At 54.8% G+C, this 21,476-nt stretch overlaps 1 protein-coding gene across 6 annotated transcripts; it reads left to right on the top strand.

Moving 5' to 3' along the window:
• The first annotated feature begins 524 nt into the window (after positions 1 to 524).
• SIGLEC1 (sialic acid binding Ig like lectin 1) lies at positions 525 to 19,507 on the top strand. 6 transcript variants are annotated; one of them, XM_033415715.2, is made up of 21 exons: positions 527 to 812; positions 1,095 to 1,454; positions 1,723 to 2,019; positions 3,345 to 3,611; positions 3,921 to 4,175; positions 5,664 to 5,963; positions 6,620 to 6,877; positions 7,916 to 8,251; positions 8,526 to 8,780; positions 8,994 to 9,296; positions 10,329 to 10,589; positions 10,748 to 11,059; positions 11,889 to 12,143; positions 12,439 to 12,708; positions 12,796 to 13,047; positions 13,368 to 13,670; positions 14,307 to 14,567; positions 15,341 to 15,643; positions 15,904 to 16,006; positions 16,358 to 16,430; positions 17,084 to 19,507. In XM_033415715.2, exons 1-21 carry the CDS (start codon positions 764 to 766, stop codon positions 17,189 to 17,191), a joined length of 5,181 nt encoding a protein of 1,726 aa, XP_033271606.1. In that variant the 5' UTR covers positions 527 to 763; the 3' UTR covers positions 17,192 to 19,507. The 6 variants fall into 6 exon arrangements, with proteins under 6 accessions (XP_033271610.1, XP_033271608.1, XP_033271606.1 ...); XM_033415722.2 differs by having other exon boundaries at positions 528 to 812; positions 1,250 to 1,454; XM_033415719.2 differs by lacking the exon at positions 15,341 to 15,643 and having other exon boundaries at positions 525 to 812.
• The last annotated feature ends 1,969 nt before the right edge of the window (positions 19,508 to 21,476 follow it).

Here is a 21,476-nt window from a genome sequence, read left to right as displayed (position 1 = left end):
TTGAAGACTGAATAAGATTTCAGCAGGCTAAGATCATTTGTGGTGAGGCCAGAGCTGGTCAGCTGGAGAGCTCATGGGCAGATAGGATTGGCCCCACAGTGGGAACTTGTTCCAGGGTGGCCCCAGGGGGAGCAGGAAATGGGGGCAGAGCTGGGAGTAGGAAAGGAAGAGCTTTCAGGGTTGTATGGGGAACCACATCTCACGGGCAATGGGGAGCCACAGAAGACTTTTGAGCAGGGGAGTGACTCTTAAAGGCTGCACTTTCGTAAGCGCTCAGTCAAGCCCCATTATGGTCTATAGCTGGTAAGACTGGTGGTAGGGAGACAAGTCTAAAGTAAGAAACCATCATTTTTGCTGGATGCCTTGGAGCAAGTCACTGGGCCTCTCTGGGCTCCAGTTCCTGGTGACTTGGGTGGCAGGGAGGGGGCAGGGAAGTGGGGGAAAGGAAGAAACAGCTGTTCATCCTTGAGGGGCCTGGGAAAGCAGAACTTAGGGTGGGGCCAAGAGACAGACAGAGGACTTTCTGGGGCATGCCACCAAGTGAGGGCATTCCTGGGTACAGCCTGAGCTGGGAACACGGGCTCCTGGCTTCCAGTGGCAGCTGCCCTGCCCTCTCACTGGGTTGGCCAGCATACCATGTGAGGAAACAGGGCTGGGCTTCCAGCAGGCTCTGAGATTGAGGTTCCCCAGGAGGCCTCTGTGTGCCCAGCCAGCACAGTGCACACCACCCTCTTAGGCACCAGAACCAGCGTGAGAACCTGCTATGGACTTCCCGCTCCAGCTCCTCCTCCTGGCCTCATCCATCCCAGCAGGTAACGTTGCTGGCCTTTTTCTTCTTAGAGGGCCTGGCTTCAGTGAGTCCAGCCCTCTGTTGGCCTGGGCAGACTGGACTGTGTCTGGTCACAGGTTTAGCTGCTGACGTTGAAGGAGGGCATGGGAAAGCAGTGACAGGGAACAGTGACCCTCTTTGGGGTGCCCAGAGGGGCTGCATTGCTGGGGGCACATCTGGGGCACCTTCTGTGGGGCAGAGCATGGGGCTTTGCAGTGACCCCAGGCCTGCATCACGCCCCTCCCTGTCCCGCCCCCCAACTCAGGCCTGACCTCATGGGGCGTCTCCAGTCCCCAGGCTGTGCAGGGCGTAAGGGGTTCCTGCCTCGTCATCCCCTGCATCTTCAGCTTCCCTGCCAGCGTGGAGGTGCCCCACGGCATCACAACCATCTGGTACTATGACTACTCAGGCAACCGGCAGGTAGTGAGCCATTCCGGGGACCCCCAGCTGGTAGAGGCCCGTTTCCAAGGCCGTGCCCTACTGGTGGGGCGTGCCGAGCACAAGTCGTGCAGCCTGCTGCTGAGAGACCTGCAGCCCGAGGACGCGGGCTCCTACAACTTCCGCTTTGAGATCAGTGAGGGCAACCGCTGGTCAGATGTCACAGGCACAGTGGTCACCGTGACAGGTGAGGAGAAGGGCCACTGCCTGGAAGGGACTCCCAGACTGCTCCTGGCCCCACTGGCTCACAGACCCAACGCCGGTCCTAAATCCAAATGCAACCTCAATCTTGGCCACAGTTCCAGCCCCAGCCCTGTGCCCCCTGGCATTACCCCCAATGAACCCCTCGCATCCTCCTTCCCCTTGAAGCCCCCCTGCCCCAGGCTGGAGTTTCTAGGGCAGGAGGTCTCAGGTGCAGTGAAGGGGAGTCCCTAGCCTCCTGTCTTTTTCCTCAGAGGAGCCCAGCATGCCCACCATTGCCTCACCAGCTGAGCTGCGCGAGGGCATGGAGGTGGACTTCAACTGCTCCACTCCCTACGCGTGCCTGCAGGAGCCAGTCAGTCTGCAGTGGCAAGGCCAGGACCCCACCCGCTCCGTCACCTCCAACCTCCAGAAGCTTGAGCCCACGGGCATCATCCACCTGGAGACCCTCCACATGGCCCTGTCCTGGCAGGACCATGGCCGGACCCTGCGCTGCCAGCTCTCGGTGGCCAAACACAAGACTCAGGGCGAGATTCACCTCCAAGTGCAGTGTGAGTGTGCTGGGGGCCACGCCCTCTTTACTGAGCACACGTCTGTGGCTCCCCCGTGGAAACAGTCCCTTCTCCAGCCTGTAGAAACAGCCAAGCTGCACTCGGACCAAAGGGTGGGGCAGGTGGAGAGAGACTACTAAGCCCTAAGGGCCACATTGAAAGGCTCTCTTCCACCTCCAGTCCCCGAAGCTGGGCTGGGCAGAGAAGAGGAGACACAAAAAGCCAGAGAATTGGGGGTCGAGCAGCAGGGGCCCTGGGATTTAGCCCAGCCCTGGAGGTTGCCACGGAGGCAGGGGTTTACCCCTTTCCTGCCTAAGGCCACTCATACTCGTGACCAGGGTAACACCCAGACATGGCAAAGAGGCAGTGGGAGAAAGTCCGAGTTTTCACTTGGTTATGCAACTTCCCATCACAGTAAAACAGGGCAGCCTGTTCTAGAACGACTGCTGTACACAGGCATCAGGCTGGCCGCTGGCTCCGCCATCAACTAGATGAGCAAACTTTGGGCAAGTTACTTGCCTCTCAGAGCCTCTGTTTTCTCATCTGTATAGTGGAGGTAATAGTAAATTCTTTCTATCTCACAGGATTGTTATGAAAATTAAAGGAGTGCTTGGTACCTATTAAGCACTCAAAAATATTAGCTTCTATTATTTTCATATTTACATAGATTAAGCACTGGAAAATATTAGCTTTTTTTTTTTTTTTGGCCACACCTCACAGCTTGCTGGATCTCATTTCCCTGACCAGGGATTGAACCTGGGCCACAACAGTGAAAGCCCAGAATCCTAACCACTAGTCAACCAGGGAACTCCTGAAAATATTAGCTTTTATTAGTATAGTTACATAGAGAGAGGCTTTGGAACAAGATTTAAAGAAGTGCAGTTTCTTTGTATTGTATTTGTATTTCTTTGTTGTAACTCAACAAATGAGGTAAACATTCTGAGTGAATTTGACTCTGCCTTTGGCCCCTCCATTAGGTGGTTGGTCCCTTGCCAACAGCTACCACAAGCCACTAAAGCAAGCAGTGTGTCCATGACTCTCAGATAGAAGAGAGGTAATGGACATGTCATGAGGCAGAAAGCCATAGAGGGCAGCGTAGGCTGGACGCTAGGCCAAGCATCACAGCATCAGGCTGTCAGTGGAGAAGGAAGGGATCAGGACTCCTCACAAGGTGGGGGGCAGTGCCTGCCCTGGACGGGGGAACTAATGGGACTTATGATTTATCTGGGTGGGCTTCCTTAAGGCAGAGTGTTGAAAGAGGAGAGGAAAAATGCCCCCTGCCTTCCCTGAGCACCATATTCGACACCCCCCATCATGCCTTGCAGATGCCCCCAAGGGTGTGAAGATCCTCCTCAGCCCTTCGGGGCGAAACATCCTTCCAGGTGATCTGGTCACACTCACCTGCCAGGTGAATAACAGCTACCCTCAGGTCAGTTCCGTGCAGTGGGTCAAGGATGGGACGCACCTCAAAGACCAGAGTCGTGTACTACAGCTGCCCCAGGCAGCCTGGGCCGATGCTGGCATCTACACCTGTGAAGCTGGGAATGGCGTGGGCTCTTCGGTCTCACCCCCTGTCAGCCTCCACGTCTTCAGTGAGTCCTGGGTGAGCCTGGGTCTTGACCAGAGGGCAGGGAGGTGTCCAGGCCATGGCAGCTGAGGGAAATCAGGCCAAGGTGCCTCCTGGGATGCCGGTAAGGAGTCCCAGCCTTGTGTCAGACAGATGACAAACCTCCCTGGCAGTGAACAGGGCAAAGAGATGCGTGGCCAGTCCAGGAGGCTCCTCTGCAGAAGGGGCGTGATGTAGAATGGGCAGAGATTTAGGCTGATTGGCTGCAGCCCTGAGGGTTTGGGCCTGGAAGTCAGCTGGGTATCCCCCAGTGTGCCCTATGTTGCCCCCCCAGTGGCTGAGGTCCAGGTGAGCCCAGCAGGCTCCATCCTGGAGAACCAGACAGTGACGTTGGCCTGCAACACACCTAAAGAAGCGCCCAGCGAGCTGCGCTACAGGTGGTACAAGAACCACGCCCTGATGGAGGACACTCACAGCCGCATCTTCCAGCTGCGCTCAGCCACCAGGGCTGATACAGGCTTCTACTTCTGTGAGGTGCAGAATGCCCAGGGCAGCGAGCGCTCTGGCCCGGTCAGCGTGGTGGTCAGCCGTAAGTGGTGGGGGGGGTGGGGCACTGGACCTGGGAGCAGGGCTAAAGAGTAGAGCCCCCTGCAGAAGGGTTGGGGTCGTGGGCCCAGGAGCCCTTGAGCTCACATCTGGTCAAGGCTTTGACATCCCCGGCCTTCAGTTTCCTCCTATTTAAAAAAACTTTTGGGCTTCCCTGGTGGCGCAGTGGTTGAGAGTCCGCCTGCCAATGCAGGGGACACGGGTTCGTGCTCCGATCCAGGAGGATCCCACGTGGCGCAGAGCGGCCTGGCCCGGGAGCCATGGCCGCTGAGCCTGCGCTTCTGGAGCCTCTGCTCTGCAGCGGGAGAGGCCACAACAGTGAGAGGCCCGCGTACCACAAAAAAAAAAAAACCCAAAAACTTTTTATTTTGAAATAAGTTCAAACTTTAAAAAAGTTGCAAGAAGAAAACAAAGAATTATCATATACCTTTAACCTAGATTCCGCATTTGTTAATATTTTTGGAAAATTGATTTTCTCTCTCTCTCTCTAACTATATATTATATGTGTTTGTATATATATGTGCTCACACATGCACACATATACATGTATGTATGTATATATGCACATATATGTGTGCGTGCATGCACACATTTTCCTCTACATATATACTCTCTATCCACATGCATACATACATATGCACTCTATAGGTATACATACACACATATTCTATCATCTATCTATCCATCCATTTGTATTCCTGAAGTTGCAGGCATAATGCCCCTTTACCCCTTAATTTCTCAGCATGTATTTCCTAGGGTCACTCTCATGCATAATCACAGTACAACGATTGTATGTAGTCAGGAAACTTAACATTGATACAAGGCCATTGTCTAATCTACAATCCATATTTAAATTTTACCAGTTGGTCCAATAATGTCCTTTAGGTAATTACTTTTTTCTGGTCCAGGATTCAATCCAGGATCCTGCATTGCATTCAGTTGTCAAGTCTCTTTATTCTCCTTCATTCTGGCATAGCTCCTCAGCCTTTCCTTGTCTTCCTTGACATTGAGCTCCAACGAGCACAGGCTAGTTGTTCTGTGATGCTCTCAGTTTGTGTTGGTCTGAATGGAGCAGACCGAGCCAGTGCACGTGGGCAGGAACACCGTGGATGTGATTCTGTGTCTGTCTCCCTGTGTCACATCAAGAGGCACATGGGGTCAGTTTGTCCCATTGCTGGGAGTGTTCACTTTGATTATTTGGGGCAGTGCTGCCCACTGCCAGGTTTCTTTGCCAGTTTTCCCACCTTTAAAGTGGGGTCCCTGGATCCCCACTCTCAGGGTGGCCACAAGGATTGACTGGGATGACAGAGTGATTTGCCCAATCCGGGACAGACACTCAGGAGCTGCTGGGGTCACTGCCCCTTTCCCAGGACATTATGGGACAAAGTGGGTTCAGGAGTCATAGGCTATAAGGGGAGATCCAGGAATGCCCCTGTTGAGGGTAACAGGTCTGCCCCTCATCTTCACACAGACCCACCCCTCGCCCCGGACCTAACTGCCTTCCTGGAGACACAGGCAGGACTGGTGGGCATCCTCCAGTGCTCTGTGGTCAGCGAGCCCATGGCTACTCTGGTGTTGTCACATGGGGGCCTCATCCTGGCCTCCACTTCTGGGGAGGGTGACCGCAGCCCACGCTTCAGTGTCTCCTCTGCCCCCAACTCCCTGCACCTGGAGATTCGAGACCTGGGGCCAACTGACAGCGGAGAGTACACGTGCTCAGCCACCAACTCTCTTGGGAATGCGTCCTCCACTCTGGACTTCCATGCCAATGGTAAGATGGCCCCAGTGAGGCTAGTGGAAGGAGTCAGAGGAGAAGGCCTTCTCTGGCACCTTCCTCCTGGGAGCCCAGAGAGGTCAACTGAGGGCCTGAACTAGTTGGCTAGAAAAAAATCACATCAAAGATATGAGGTATACAGTCATCCCAGCCTCAGAGGTTCCTAGAAGTCAAGGCGAAAAGGGAAACATGGCAGATTGAGTTATTCCTTTAGTACCCATTCTGACTCTGAGCTTGGAGGGTTCTTCAACGCGCATTCATTTGTTTTTTATTTATTGAACATTTGGGGCAGACTCCGTGCTAGGAGTCAGATGCAGAAGGCCAAGTAGAGAAGCTGGGTCTTGGTGCATGTGCTGCCCTTCCCTCCTTCTGAGGCAGACATAGCTAATTGACCAAGCCAGGTTTTTGACATAAGCCTGGGATCTGGCTCAGAATCCTTCCCAGCCATGCTTTAGCCAGCTACTACCAATAAGAGCTGAATTGGCATTCAAGACCAGACCCTCCTGGATCATCAAGAGATTCACAGAGCTGATGCCACGATGCCCAGAGCTCCCTACAATTGAGTTGGGAGAGGGGAACCCGGGGGCGCTTCCTGTGGTGGGTGGCATGAAGCCACAGGGGAACCAAGCCTTCCTCTCTCCCTTTCCTGATAGCAGTCCGCCTCCTCATCAGCCCGGCAGCAGAGGTGGCAGAAGGGCAAGCAGTGACACTGAGCTGTAGGAGCAGCCTAAGCCCGACACCTGACACACACTTCTCCTGGTACCGGAATGGGGCCTTCCTTCTCAAGGGCCCCAGCAGCAGCCTTCTGCTCCCTGCTGCCTCCAGCACTGACGCCGGCTCATACCACTGTTGGGCCCAGGATGGCCATAGCACCAGCGGGCCCTCCTCACCTGCTGTCCTTACCGTCCTCTGTGAGTAGCCTTCCCACCAGCCCGTGGCTGCCGTGAGGAGGATCAGCCCATTGGAGTCCATCAGCCACCCCCACCTCCTCCAGGCTCTCCTGGCCCCGTCCTGCCCTGGGGTCTAGATGAGGAAGGCAGCCACGAGCCTAGACATCGCGGACCTCGACACCCAGGAGTGAAATTTGGAGACCGAGGCTGGGGAATCTCATTTCCCAGCCCCAGTTCCATTAGGGCTCTGCCTCTAGCCTCAGACCCATCATTGACACCATGTCCAAACTTTGTCCTCCAGAGCTGGGCCCTGGGACACTGTACTCATATATGTGCACACACCCCATAGGCTGTGCCCTCACAGGTACAGACACGAAGGCAGAGCCTCTCCGCACAGGGACTGCGTCCTGTCAAGGGTGGATGCTTTTGAGGGGCTGACCAATGTTCAGGACATACTTAGCTTCCAGAACACTTTCCCTGACATGTGCAGGAGTCATGTCCGGGGACTGTCAGGAAGAGCAGGTGCCTCTAGGGGGTTTTCTAGTGTTCAGGGTGAGATGACATGGGGACTTTGGCCCCAATCTTCAGAAACTTCTAGGAAGAGGGCATTTTAGGCATTATCTATTCTCACAGGAGCTGGCTTGGAGATCAGAGATAAGAGGCAGGAAGGATCTTGGGGGAAGGGATGGGGTGCAGAGTGGAAGCAGAGAGCAAGACACCCATGGATTGCTAGGTAGGCACCTGCTCAGGAGCACCTGGAGGTTATGCAAGGTGGCTGCTTGCCTATATGGTACCTCTGTCCAAGCTAGAAAATGGCACTCCTTCTTCTGAGAAGATGCAGTCCAGCGCTAGGGCATAGCTTAGCACAAGGGGCATGGGCTGAGGTCCTCCCACCCTTGTCTGTTTGTCCTTGTGTCGTGCACAGCCTGCACAGCTGTTTGCGGCAGCTCTGGGTACCTGCCTTTGCTCGGTGTGTTCTGGGAGCCTCGCCAGCCTTTAGCGGACCTGTGGGACCCTGGCAGAGGCTGTGGGAGAGTGCCCATGCTCCTCTCCCTACAGATGCCCCACGCCAGCCCATGTTTACCGCCCGGCTGGACCTTGATACTGCAGGAGCTGGGGCTGGACGGCGAGGCCTCCTCTTGTGCCGTGTGGACAGTGACCCCCCCGCCCAGCTGCGGCTGCTCCACAGGGACCGTGTCGTGGCCTCTTCCCTGCCATCCGGGGGCAGCTGTAGCACCTGTGGGGGCTGCTCCCAACGCACAAAAGTCACCAGGGCCCCCAACCTGCTGCGTGTAGAGATCCAAGACCCGGTGCTGGAAGACGAGGGCATGTACCTGTGCGAGGCCAGCAGTCTCCTGGGCAATGCCTCTGCCTCGGCGACCTTCGATGCCCAGGGTGAGGCGGGACAGGGAAAGAGTCGCTCAGGGTCAGGGGCTGGTACTCGGGACCCCATTCCTTTGCAACCCCCAGCTCTAAGGTGGGTCTATTGGGCGAAACCACCTTTGGTCAGCAGTGGGAGATTGCTTTCCTCCCCATGCCCCATGGGCACCCCAGAGGGCCTCCTTCCCACCCCCTCCAGGCAGGGAGGCTGGACCACTGGCCCCGGGGTCTGGGGGGAAGACATCAAGGTGAGGCCTGTCTCAGTAGGCCTGTGCTGCCTGTTCTCCAGCCACTGTCCTGGTCATCACACCATCGCACACGCTGCAGGAGGGCACTGGAGCCAATCTGACTTGCAGGGTGGACCGGGAAGCCGGTGGCCCTGCCAACTTCTCCTGGTTCCGGGATGGGGCACTGTGGGCCCAGGGCCCCCTGGAGACCCTGACGCTGCTGCCTGTGACCAGAAGGGATGCTGCCCTGTATGCCTGCCGCATCCTCACCGAGGCTGGTGCCCAGCTCTCCACCCCTGTGGTCCTGAGTGTGCTCTGTGGGTGATGGGCAAGGGCAGGTCTGGGCCCTTGGAGGGTGGAAGGGGTGGTCTGGGGGAAACAGGGCTGAGGTTGGGTTTGGGGAGGCAAGAACTTGGCTCGGGTGTGGGCAAGTGCAGGACGGAACTGCGTATGTGTGTGTAACGGAGTGTGGCAGGTGAAAGGTGATAAGCTGTGCTGGGGGTGGCCTGAGCTCCCCACTGTCCCTGCAGATCCCCCAGATCCTCCAAAGCTGTCAGCTCTCCTGGATGTGGACCAGGGCCACACGGCTGTGTTCATCTGTACTGTGGACAGTCGCCCTCTTGCCCAGCTGTCTCTGTTCCATGGGGAGCACCTCCTGGCCACCAGCTCAGGGCCCCGGCTCTCATCCCGTGGCCATCTCCAGGCCAAAGCCACGGCCAACTCCCTGCAGCTAGAGGTCCAAGACTTGAGCCTGGCAGACTCTGGCAGCTACCGCTGTGAGGCCACCAATGTCTTGGGATCAGCCAACACTTCCCTCTTCTTCCAGGTCCGAGGTGAGTGTCAGTCCTCTGAAGCTGTGGTGGACCCAAGTGCCCTGGGGGCCACTCTGCATATTTATGTATAGATGTATAATATATAATATACAAATGTGAGTATATATACATATATATACACATGCATATGAATATATTCATATTCTTCATTTATCTATCTATATTCTTCTGTAATAATCCTCCCGAAGTGAATAAACCAGAAAAAAGGAAAGTTAATATCAATAATGCTGCAAAGGCCAAAGAAAAACACATTTTTTTCTACCACAATGACAAACATCAGTTTTTGAACATTTTCCTTGGGCTTTGATTCTGTAGAGAAATTGAAGGGGCTTGCTCATGGTCACGTGACTGGTCCCTGGCACAGTCTGGGCTCTCAGTCACCACTCCGGCTGTTCCTCCTTTTTACTCCCTCAACCCTGGTCTCCTCGTGCCTCAGACCCAGGGGGCACTAGGGACAGCCCTTTGCCCGGTCCCCAGTTCCTGGGCTCTCATGACTTAGAGGTTGGGTGCAGAGTTGGCTGGAGAGAGCTGAAAAGAACTCAAGATTACACAGCTGCTAACTTCCCCTTTTAAGCACTTGGTCACCCATGCTGAGGCCAGCTCATGATAAGGACAATGGCACTTGGCATGACCTAAATCCCTACCATTTCAGTGCTTTATGGGGTCAAACCAACATTTGTCAAGAGCTAACATGTGCAGGTGCTGTGCCTGGCACTGGGGTTACAGGTCACACAAGCTGAGGGGCCAGGTGAGGCTCACCCTCTGGTAGGTGAAATACGATTGACAAAGCAAAACCATAACTCAAGGTGGTGGGCAGTGAATGCTAGGTCAGAACCAGGGCACGGGAGTCAGGTGCAGGAGAGGAAGAGGCGTGGAACTGCAGTGGGGCCCTCAGTAGTGGTCTGGTTGGGGAGCTGTGGCTCCGGGACACGGGCTTGGGGTCTTGCAGTCCTCATGTGGACACACATGTAGTCCCAGAATGTGGGACGGTATGGCGGAGGGCCCTCACCTGCTCTTGGTTTCTCCCTGCAGGAGCCTGGGTCCGGGTGTCACCATCGCCTGAGCTCCGAGAGGGCCAGGCTGTGGTCTTGAGCTGCCAGGTACCCACAGGGGTCCTGGAGGGGACCTCATACCGCTGGTATCGGGATGGCCAGCCCCTCCAGGAGTTCACCTCGGCCACAGTCCATTTTGCAGCCATAACTTTGAGCCAAGCTGGGGCCTACCATTGCCAAGCCCAGGCTCCAGGCTCAGCCACCACGAACTTGGCTGTCCCCGTCAGCCTCCACGTGTCCTGTAAGCACTTTTATCTCGTTTGTGTTTCCTGGGGGATGAGGGAGCCAAGGGCATGACTGAGGAAGGAGATGCCGAGCCCCAGGTCCTGGGCTCTGCCTCCGAGAGTCCTAGATGAGGGACCACCTGGTTGGGCCCTGACCACTGCCTGCTTTGTGTAGATGCCCCTCGCCAGGCCACACTCATCCCCCTGATGGACACAGGCCCTGGGCGACTGGGCCTCCTCCTGTGCCGTGTGAACAGCGACCCTCCAGCCCAGCTACGACTGCTCCACGGGGACCTCCTCGTGGCCTCTACCCTACAAGGTGTGGGGGAGCTTGCAGGCAGCTCTCCCCGGCTACAGGTGGCTGTGGCCCCCAACACGCTGCGTCTGGAGATCCACAATGCAGTGCTGGAGGATGAGGGCGTTTACACCTGCGAGGCCACCAACGCCCTGGGCCAGGCCTCGGCCTCAGCCACCTTTGATGCCCAGGGTCAGTGTAGGGGTGTGAGTGTGTGTGTGGGTGGCTCCTTTAAGAGAAGAGGAGGTTGGAGAGGGTTCTGGAAGCCTGGGGCACAGGCAGGAGGGTTGAACATAGGACAGTCTGCATTCCCACCCTCCTTAAGGGCAGCAGTCTCCAGACCTGGTTTTCATGGAAAACCTTTTTTATTTTTATTTATTTATTTTAAAAATTTTATTATTTATTTATTTTTGGCTGCATTGGGTCTTCGTTGACTGCGCACGGGCTTTCTCTCGTTGCGGCGAGCAGGGGCTACTATTTGTTTCATTGCAGGGTGCAGGCTTCTCATTGCGGTGGCTTCTCTTTTTGCAGATCACAGGCTCTAGGCGCACGGGCTTCAGTAGTTGTCGCGCACGGGCTCAATAGTTGTGGCTCACGGGCTTAGTTGCTCCGCGGCATGTGGGATCTTCTCGGACCAGGGCTCCAAACTGTGTTCCCTGCTTCGGCAGGCAGATTCTTAACCACTGCACCACCAGGGAACTCCCTGAAAACCTTTCTTAAAAACAGAATTTTACATGAATGCCCAGTGGATAAAACTAATCAGAAAGGGGACACTCAAGGAGAAACCACAGCAGGGCAGATGAGGCCTGTAGGGGTCAGGGCGCCACAGAGAGAACTCTGCTTGGGACCACCTGACAGATGATGAGCCATTTCCTAAGCTCCATATCTGAGCCCCACTTACAGGTGGGTCACCTGTGCCTCCCAGAGACCGAGGGGCTTCCCACCCTCATGGAGACAGTTGGCTTGCTTTACACAGCCTTCGGTATTCCCTGGTGTCCCCATGCCCTCCTTCTCTCCCCAGCTGTGAGTGTGCAGGTGTGGCCCAAAGCCACCGTACAGGAGGGGCAGCTGGTGAACCTGACCTGCCTTGTATGGGCTACCCACATGGCCCAGCTCACCTATACATGGTACCAAGATGGGCAGCAGCGCCCAGGTGCTGTCCACTCCATCCGCCTGCCCAACGTCACGGTCATGGATGCTGCCTCCTACCGCTGTGGCGTGTTGACCCCTGGCCAGGCACTCCACCTCTCCAGACCCGTCACCCTGGACGTCCTCTGTGAGTGTGGCTGGATGCAGGGTGGAGCTGGGAGGAATGACAACAGCTTGCAGGGATCAGGGCATGGCCAGAGCCTCACAGGCATCCACCCCAGGAACTCAGTAACGAGCTGGCTGATGGAGTACTGGACAAGGAGTTTGGGACCACTGGGGCAGAGAAGCAGTGCCCCAGATTGGGCAAGTGGAGGCCTTTGGGGGTGGGGAGCCAAGGTCCTCTTGGTTAGAATGCCACCTGAAAACTGGCCTCCTCACCACTGTGGTCCCTGAACTCCTTCTATGCCTTCGTGCCTCCGTAGATGCACCCCGCGGCATGCGCCTGACCTATCTCCTGGAGAGCCGCGGCGGGCAGCTGGCCCTGGTGCTGTGCACAGTGGACAGCCGCCCACCTGCCCAGCTAGCCCTCAGCCACGCTGGCCGTCTCCTGGTGTCCTCGACCACAGACTCTGTCCCCAACACCCTGAGGCTGGAGCTGTGGGAGCCTAGGCCCAGTGATGAGGGTCTCTACAGCTGCTCGGCCCGCAGTCCTCTGGGTCAGGCCAACATGTCCCTGGAGCTGCGGCTAGAGGGTGAGGCAGGGCCCTAGCCAGGCCCACCAGGGGTGGGATCAGTTATGGTGACTGGCCAGCCCAGCTGACCGTGTCTTCTTGGTACAGGTGTGCAGGTGACCCTGGCTCCGTCAGCCACTGTGCCCGAGGGAGCCCCTGTCACAGTGACTTGTGAAGACCCTGCTGCCCGCCCACCCACCCACTATGCCTGGTACCACAACAGTCGTTGGCTGCAGGAGGGGTCAGCTGCCTCGCTCTCGTTCCCGATGGCTACACGGGCTCACGCGGGTGCCTACACCTGCCAGGTCCAGGATGCCCAGGGCACACGCAGCTCCCAGCCCACAGCGCTGCATGTCCTCTGTGAGCGAGTGTCCTTGGCTGGGGGTACCCAGGGTGGATGGAGGGTGCTTCTGGGCCCTGGTGTGGGTGGGCATAGGACTGCAGGGAACCTGGGAACGGACACTTGGGGAAAGAAAGACATAGGTGATGAGGGAAGATTCCTTAAGGTCCTGTGAACCCTGTCTGGAGGAATCTGCCCACAGGACTCCTGAGAAGCTGTCACTTCCCAGAAGTGACCATTTTCCCAGAGGTTTCAGCCTCACCAATGCCAGGCAGGTGGACAATGGATAGCACAGGGTTTCCAAGCAAAGCCCTCAACTCTGCCCTGCCCCACAATGCAGATGCCCCTCGGGACGCTATCCTGTCCTCCTTCTGGGACTCAAGGGCCAGCCCCATGGCCGTGGTACAGTGCACTGTGGACAGCGAGCCACCTGCCGAGCTGGCCCTGTCCCGCGATGGCAAGGTGCTGGCCACCAGCCACGGGGTCCACGGCTTAGCAGTGGGGACGGGCCACGTCCAGGTGGCCCGCAACGCCCTGCGGCTGCGGGTGCAAGATGTGCCCTCAGGTGACAAGGACACCTACGTCTGCACGGCCCGTAACTTGTTGGGCTCAATCAGCACCATGGGGCAGCTGCAGGCAGAAGGTGAGCAGGCCAGAGCGCAGGAGGGGCGCCAGTGCTGTGGGGTCTGAGTCCATGTGAGGGGTGGGGCTCCCACAAAAGGGGGCTGGCTGGCCTGACCTGGTGGGGAGGAACAGCTCCCCCTGGAGGGGGTTGCCCAGCCTGAGGGGGAGAAACAGCCTGGCCCTTGGAGAGCTCCCTACAGAGTGGGCGGGGCATGGAGGTATGGCAATGTCCAAGGGGAGCTTGGGAGCAGGGGAGACATAACCTTGCCCTCACAGGGCCCAGACTGCGGGTGGGAGCACTGACCTGCCCTGGGGAAACCAGGGATGGGAAGACAGACATAACCCTACCCTCAGGGAGCTCAGTTTGAGGGACAAGGTGCAGCCCCACCTTGGGGAGTCCAACCTGAGGGCAAGACACAGCCTCACCCATCGAAAAGCTTGAATTGATGAGAGAGGGAGGCAGAGCTTTGCCCCGGAATTCCCCGGGGCAAGGAGGAGAGATAGCCCTGTTCTCAATCTGATGGGGGAGACACAGACCCACTTTTGGGGATCCAGATCCCAAGTCAGATCAGGCTTTCCCATCATGCACAGAGGCCAACCCAGAGACTCCGGCTCCTACAGGCCTACAGATCCCTAACCACCTCTGGTCCTGCAGGTGTGCGCGTGGTGGCTGAGCCAGGGCTGGATGTGCCTGAGGGCACAGCGCTGAACCTGAGTTGTCACCTCCCTGGCAGCCCTGGGCCCATGGGGAACTCTACCTTTGCTTGGTTCTGGAATGGCCGGCAACTACACACAGAGCCTGTGCCCACCCTCGCCTTCACTCATGTGGCCCTCGCCCAAGCTGGGATGTACCACTGCCGGGCTGAGCTCCCCACTGGGGCCACCACCTCTGCTCCAGTCATGCTCCGGGTGCTCTGTGAGTGTGACATCCTCCCCCTGCCCCAGTCTCCCCACATCTCACACGCCCACTTCAGGTCTTCCTCCTCTTCTGTCTGCAAAGAGCAAGGACTTCACAGGAATGGAGTCCTGGGTCAGAGGATTCCCAGTGACTGATGTGTGATCTTGTGCATCCCTGCCTTGGCTTCCTTATCTGTAGAATGTCAGTCCCCTCACCTTGTGAGGAGTACACAAGATAGTATACAGTAGGCCCTCATTAACATTGGCCCCCTACTTTATTCTTCACCAGGGACCCATACCGTATCAGTAAGCTATTGCTGTGTAATAAGCCACCCCAAAACCTAGTGCTTAAAACGACAGCCATTTTTCATTTGCTCACAATTCTGTGGGTCAGAAATTTGGGCTGGGCTCAGCTGTGCAGCTCTGCTAGTCTTACCTCATGTGGCTGCATTTGCCCAGTGGCTGAACAGAGGCTAGATGGTCTAGGATGGCTTCACCCTTATGGCAATTGGGGCTGGCTATAGTCTGGGCCACATGTATCCAGCAGGTTGGCCTGGGCTTCCCACATGGTTGTTTTCCAAGGACAGCAGAAGATGCAAGTCCCCTTGAGGTCTAGCCCTGAAGTCATACAATGTTATTTCTTCTGCCTTCAAAGTGAGTCACAGATTTAAGGAGTGAGGAAACAGGCTCTCCCTCTTAATGGGTGGAGCAGCAGTCATCTTGCATGGGGTACAGGGAGGGGAGGAATTTGTGGTTGTTTCTGCAATCACCACACTCCCTGTCTTCCCACAGACCCTCCCAAGACACCCACCATGATGGTTTTTGTGGAGCCCGAGGGTGGCGTCCAGGGCATTCTGGACTGCCGAGTGGACAGCGAGCCCCTAGCCAGCCTGACCATCCACCTTGGCAGTCGGCTGGTGGCCTCCAGCCAGCCCCAGGTTGCTCCTGCCGAGCCACACATCCACGTCTCAGCCACCCCTAATGCCTTGAGGGTGGATATCGAGGAGCTGAGGCCTGGTGACCAGGGGGAATATGTGTGCTCTGCCTCCAATGCCCTGGGCTCTGCCTCTGCTGCCACCTACTTTGGAACCAGAGGTGAGGGGGGCTCTATCTCTCAGGCCACTCTGCGTAGAGGCCCAGTTCTCAGGTCCAAAGGCTTCCTTCTGAGGTCTTTCCTGAATCACTTCTGCTGCAATCAGCTTGTCTAGTCTAGACTGATTTCTTGAAGCTCCTTTGCATGGGGACGCTTCTGAGAGAAAGTGAAACTTAGGTTTCATCTTGGGGGAGTCACCTTAGGAGGGAGCATTGGAGGCCTGGAGCCACAGCCACCCCTAAACCCCACCCCTGTGTTCCAGCCCTGCATCGCCTGCATCTGTTCCAGCAGCTACTCTGGGTCCTGGGGCTGCTGGCAGGCCTCCTCTTCCTACTGTTGGGCCTGGGGGCCTGCTACGCCTGGAGGTGGGTCTGGAGCTAGAAGGTGGACAGAGTTACCTCATCCTTCCCCCATGTTCCTCCCACCAAATTCACAAGCTCCATACTTCCTAGCCTGTCCCTCTCTTTGCTCCAAATTTGGAAAGCCCTTCTAGAATCGTCTCTAAATCTATCTTTCTGTAGTTTTCTTCTTTTCTTATCTCTGCCCTCTCACTGCTGAAGAAAGGGCTGGGGAGGAAGAAAGTAGCCTACTCTCCACAAATCTCCCCAGCGCTCTGTGTAGTGAGCAGTCTGGGGTGAAGCTTACAGGGTGGGGGAAGCGAATGGGGGCAGGCGGGGGAGGGGAGAGGCTCTCTGAGTCCACTTTTACCCTTGCAGAAGGAGGCATTTTCATAAGCTGAGAGTGGGTGAAAATTCAATGGAGATGGCTTCTCAGAAGGAAACCACACAGGTATTCGTTCACCATGTGGGCACATGCAGACACAATGCTCGGCTAACCCGCACTGCGGGGCTGGCACCGAGAGATTACTCTCAATTATAGGATGGTATCTGGGGCTAGGCAGAGACTAGGGAGAGAGCATAGTGACCCAGCGCCCCCTGAGAAGACAGGGGGAGCCATATTCTGACTGGGGCAGAGCAGTCACGTGCTTGCTGCGTGGCTGCCTGAATGACTGGAGCAGACATTCTGAACTGAGCAGCATCACCTCTACTCCCAGGACACATCTTGTAACACGGGACCCCACCTGGGTTTTAGGGTCTCTCTTCCCCACTCCTGATTCTGCCCATCACCTGGGCAGGAGTGAAAGTCTGTTTCTCCTCCCCTGTGATGTGTCCCCTTCTTCAGATAATCCATTTGGTGGGCCAGGGCTCCCAGCCACATTTCCAGTCATGCACACTCTCACCAATCCCCTTGGGACCCCTACCCAAGGCTGGGGACCTGGGGGACTGCCCTCCAGAGTTAGAGGTCAGGTGATGACTACTCCCAGAGTCCTCCAGTGACCAGAGTTTTCTCTGTGGGAAGCTCATTGATCCTGGTGCAGCCACATTTGTGACCTCGTCCTGTGCTCTGCCCCTGAGCTGACCTGTAGCATTTCCTGCCTTCAGGGGGAGGAGGTTACCGGAATCTGTGACGACTCGGGCCCTGTGAACAAGGCAGCGTTGGGTCCTGCCTGCCTCCATGAAAACAGCCCTGTGGCACCTGACTTTCTATGACCTGGCTACAAACCCCAAGAAAAATGGGTGGTGAGAGGTGGAGGTGAACATCAATCTACCAGGAAAGGTGTTGACCCTGGGGGACTCTGAAGAGAAATGAATTGACCATGTCCATGTCTCTTTCTCTTTTCTCTGGATCTCATCTCTCCATTGATATTCCAGTGCATTGCCTCTTCATATCTTTCTCCTCCAAGCTTACCCTGGACATTTGAGATGGATTAGAATAGAAGAAAAGCTTTCGACATCATCACAGGCTGGTCAAGGCACTCTGTACTAGCTAGAATATAAGCTAGGCTACTCTAACAAGACCAAATACAGTAACTTCAACGTGAGAGAATTTGATTTTTCTCTCCCATACTAGTCTGGGAATGTTATGGTGGTTTAAGATGTTGGAGCTCTGGATCCTTCTATTTTGTTTTTCTCCATCCCTAAAATGTTGCCTTTGATTGTGAAGTTCACAGTGATGCCATTGCATTCACACTTCCTCCAGCAAGAAGAGGGAAGAGTGGAAGTTAAAGGCATGCCCATTCCCATTGTGGCTACAACCCATTAGTTGCGCAGGTAATTTCCACTTACTTCCCATTGGCTGGAATTTAGTCATATGGCCATGCCAAGCTGCAAGGGATTCTGGGAAATGTAGTTTTTAATTATATATTCAAAGGACTCCCAACTATCAACTCATCCCTGAGACTTTGACATTGATGGGAATGCTGCCAGCAGGCCACGTTCTGTCTCAGTGCCCATCTACTGAAGGCCAGGGTGCGTCTTTGTCTATTCTGGTCATGGGCTTCCTGGAGGAGGTAGTCTCTCTCACACATTAAGACTGGGAAATCAAGAAGGTTTCATGGTCCCTAGGGAGAGGGAATCCCAGGCAGTTGGGTTGCCTGAACAGGCATCTTGTGCCAGATCTGGCTTCTGGAAGAAGAGATGCCCCCATTCCCACTCCCCCAGCCCCAGAGAATGGGGAGCAGAAATGGTATCAGCAACCTTGTTTCTGCTCCAAGTGCATTCCTGTCCATGATCAAGTGAGCTCATGTCCTCTTCCTGGAAGCTTGTGCACCAGGGGCTGTTAAGACAAACAAGGGTCACTAAGAAAGAATAACATGCCCCTAGGGAAGTCAGTGCCTGAGGGGAAGCAGTTCTCAAGTGGGCTAGGGACTCCCCTGGTATCCTGGTGGCAGATGGTGGGAGGAGCAAAGAGCCCACCACTCTGGGATTTGAGTTGAGAAATGTGAAGAGAAGTGGGGAGTTGGCATAGGAGCTAACAGGTTGGGAAAAAATTGGAGGCCAGGTGAGATTTATGTAGCCGTGGCTGGACCCTTCCAGTCCCAGGTCCTATACTTATTAGTGCCTGATTGCCAGGCTCTTCCTGAGAGTCTATCAGGCATGTCCTCCCAGTAAACATCCATCCTGTGACATAACTGGAATGAGTCTCTTTCTTGCAATCCAAACTGTTGGACTGGAACACAGAGGATTCGAATGTGAGTAGGGTTTATTCTGGGACACCAACCGCTGGAGGTGGCAGTGGGTGCAAATTATATGAGCTTTACCACAAACTACTTTATGCTCAAGCAATTCGTGCCCCTTCCTTCTCCGTGAGGCTCTGGGCACTGCTTACCTCTGCTGCACACATGACCAGCACTGTGCTTGGCATGCAGTAGGTAAGCATTTAATAAACACTGTTTTTTCTACATTGCTCTCAAGTGGGAGGGTGGAAACTGTGGGCTAAAACCAGAGATGGGACAAGGAGAGAGCAAGCTAGATGCAGCCGGATGTTTTGAAACTAAGGAAGAGAGGGTGATGGGAGGACCACGGGTAGCCACAGAAGGGATGGCTACTGGAGGATTTGGGAACATTTGACTTGGAGTCTTCATCTGCTTCTGTGCACCTCCAAGGGGACGTAGGTCCACCTGGGATTGGAGGGTTCTCAGAGGGGTTAGTTTTGTCCACCCCTAGTGGTCTGAGGCTCCTCAAGGCTTTTAAATAAACTTTTAATTCAAGGGTAGCACACATACAGGAAAGTGCACACATTTTAAGTGTACAGTTCAATGACTTTTCACAAAGTGAATATACCCGTGTAACCAGCACCCAGATCAAGACACAGACCATTACCAGCCCCCAGAGTCTCCCTTGTGCCCCTCTCTCCAGTCGCAAGCCCCCAAAGGTAACTAGTATCCTGACTTCTAACACCATAGGTTTGATGTGTCTGTTTTTGAACTTTATGTGGGAACCATACAGAATGCAGGACGACTTTGGAAAACTGTTTGACATTATCTATTGAAGCTAAAATACCCCTGTCCTATGACCCTGAAATTCTACCCCTGGGTATTTGTTCAAAAGGATTAAGGGCTTATATCTGCTGTGAGACTTGTACCAGAATGTTTATAGTCACCGTTTTCTGGGTCACTCTTCAGAATGAGCTCTGTTTACAGATGGTGGGTGTTGCCCATTACACAAACACTTCGAAGGCTTAGCTCTCACTGGCTTTCTTCCCAGGACACTTCCAGATGCCCCTCTGGAGAGTGACACTAACACACCATCTGATAAATCATCTTTCCCACCGTGTCATTGGTCACGAACACCAAGCTGATGAGTGGCACTTCTAGGACCCTTCTTCTTCAACTTTGGTCCAATGACCCCAGCCCCTCCTCTGCAACCTCCGAATGTAAACAAAGAGTTGCTCTGAGATTTTAGCAGAAAATTCCTCTTACATGCTTGGACACAGCTTATCTGAGTTTGGGAGGCATCCACTTTGCAAGGACTCCAGTCCCTCTATGGCTTTTAAGCTACGTGTCCCCCTCATTTTATTAGCACTGACTGTGTGCCAGGTCCTGTGCCAGGCAGCGAACATTGTCCCAGAGCCTACAGAACTTAAGGTCTGGAGGAGAGAGACAAGGCAATGGGCAAGTGCATTGCTGTGTGAGATGTGGTGCAGTGAGAAGGATAGTGCAGGGGACAGTGGCTGGCTTCGAGTCAGGGAGGGCCCCTGGACAAGAAGACACCAAGGCCACGGTCTGCAGTGTGAGTAGGAGTCAGCCAGTGTGCTGAAGCCTCCCCTCTGCCTTCAGAGTCTGGCTGCCCTGGAGGTTGCTCTGCTTCCCTGGCCCCCAGGTCATGGGACTTGCGCCACCTCCGGGCCAGGGTGCACATTGGTGTTGTCCTGCCCCTGTGACCTCTGGAGCTTTCTTAGCTGCCCCTCTCTTCTTCCTCTTCAGGACTGTTTCCTTTATCATGGTCGGCACTTGTATCTTCCTAATTTGCCCTCTTTCAGGATCCACATTCTCCTTTGGGATCTCCAGTTGAGCTCCTGTTTCAAGACGGAAGCCTGGTCTCTCTGTTCACCCCTACTCCTCCCCAAAGCCTCTTCGGATGAGAAAAGAGATAGCAAAATGGACCAACAGTGTGACAGGATGCCTTACTCTCTGCCTCTTGGTCATCCAGCAGGAATATCAGGAATTCTGTCCTGGAGGGGTGGCCTCTGCTGCTGTCAGTCCCCAGGACAAAAAGAGCCCCTCTCTTTCCCCGTTCAGGGAGGATGTGGGGAAGAGTAGGGGTGGACAGAGAGGCCCAGGCTCTTTCGTCTTGAACCAGGAGCACAACCAGAGATTCCAAAAGAGAATGTGGATTCTGAGAGAAGGCAAATTAGGAAGATACAAGTCCTCATCCACAGGGGGAGGGGTTGATGCCTCTCCAGCCTGTCTACACTGGAGCACCCATCATGACCAAAGCCATCTATGTCTGTACTAGGTCTCGTTCCCCATTACAAGGTTTCATGTGCAAGTGACCTATTAAGAACGTGTTCCCAAAAAAAAAAAAAAAAAAAGAACGTGTTCCCAGGGGAGACCAGTAAAGGGGTGGAGGAAGCAGGACAGGCAAAGGGAGGAAGCTAAGGACCCATGCATATGAATGTCCACAGCAGCATTTTTTATAACATCTCACAACTAAGAACTACTCAAAGCTCCAGCAACAGTAGTGTCAGTGAAAGAAAAGTGTGGTTATAGTCACACAATCAAATGTTACTCAGCAATGAGTATAACTGAGCTGAAGCCACACACCACAGGCTGGATACATCTCACAAACTGGGGAAAATATTTGCAACTCATACTCCAGACAAAGGGTTCATCTCCCTTATATATAGAGTTCCTTCAAGTTGTTAAGAGAAAGACCCAACAGAAAAATGAGCTGTGGATATGAACAGGCAATTCAGGGAAAAAGAAATACAAACGGCTCTTAAATGTTTGAACAAATATTCAACCTCACTCATAAGACAAAATGCAAATGGAGA

Source organism: Orcinus orca, chromosome 16, assembly GCF_937001465.1.
Source record: "Orcinus orca chromosome 16, mOrcOrc1.1, whole genome shotgun sequence".
NCBI classification, from domain to species: Eukaryota; Metazoa; Chordata; class Mammalia; order Artiodactyla; family Delphinidae; genus Orcinus; species Orcinus orca.
The sequence above is the reverse complement of the archived record's forward strand: the minus strand, read 5'-3'. Positions and strand labels throughout refer to the sequence as shown.

What these genes read in the sequence shown, in the direction of transcription:
- SIGLEC1 (XM_033415715.2), top strand. Translation starts at nt 764, where the DNA reads ATGGACTTCCCGCTCCAGCTCCTCCTCCTGGCCTCATCCATCCCAGCA. An exon ending in CACAGTGGTCACCGTGACAG is followed by an intron (nt 1,455 to 1,722) that starts GTGAGGAGAAGG and finishes CTTTTTCCTCAG; the next exon opens with AGGAGCCCAGCATGCCCACC. An exon ending in GGGGCAGCTGCAGGCAGAAG is followed by an intron (nt 13,671 to 14,306) that starts GTGAGCAGGCCA and finishes CTGGTCCTGCAG; the next exon opens with GTGTGCGCGTGGTGGCTGAG.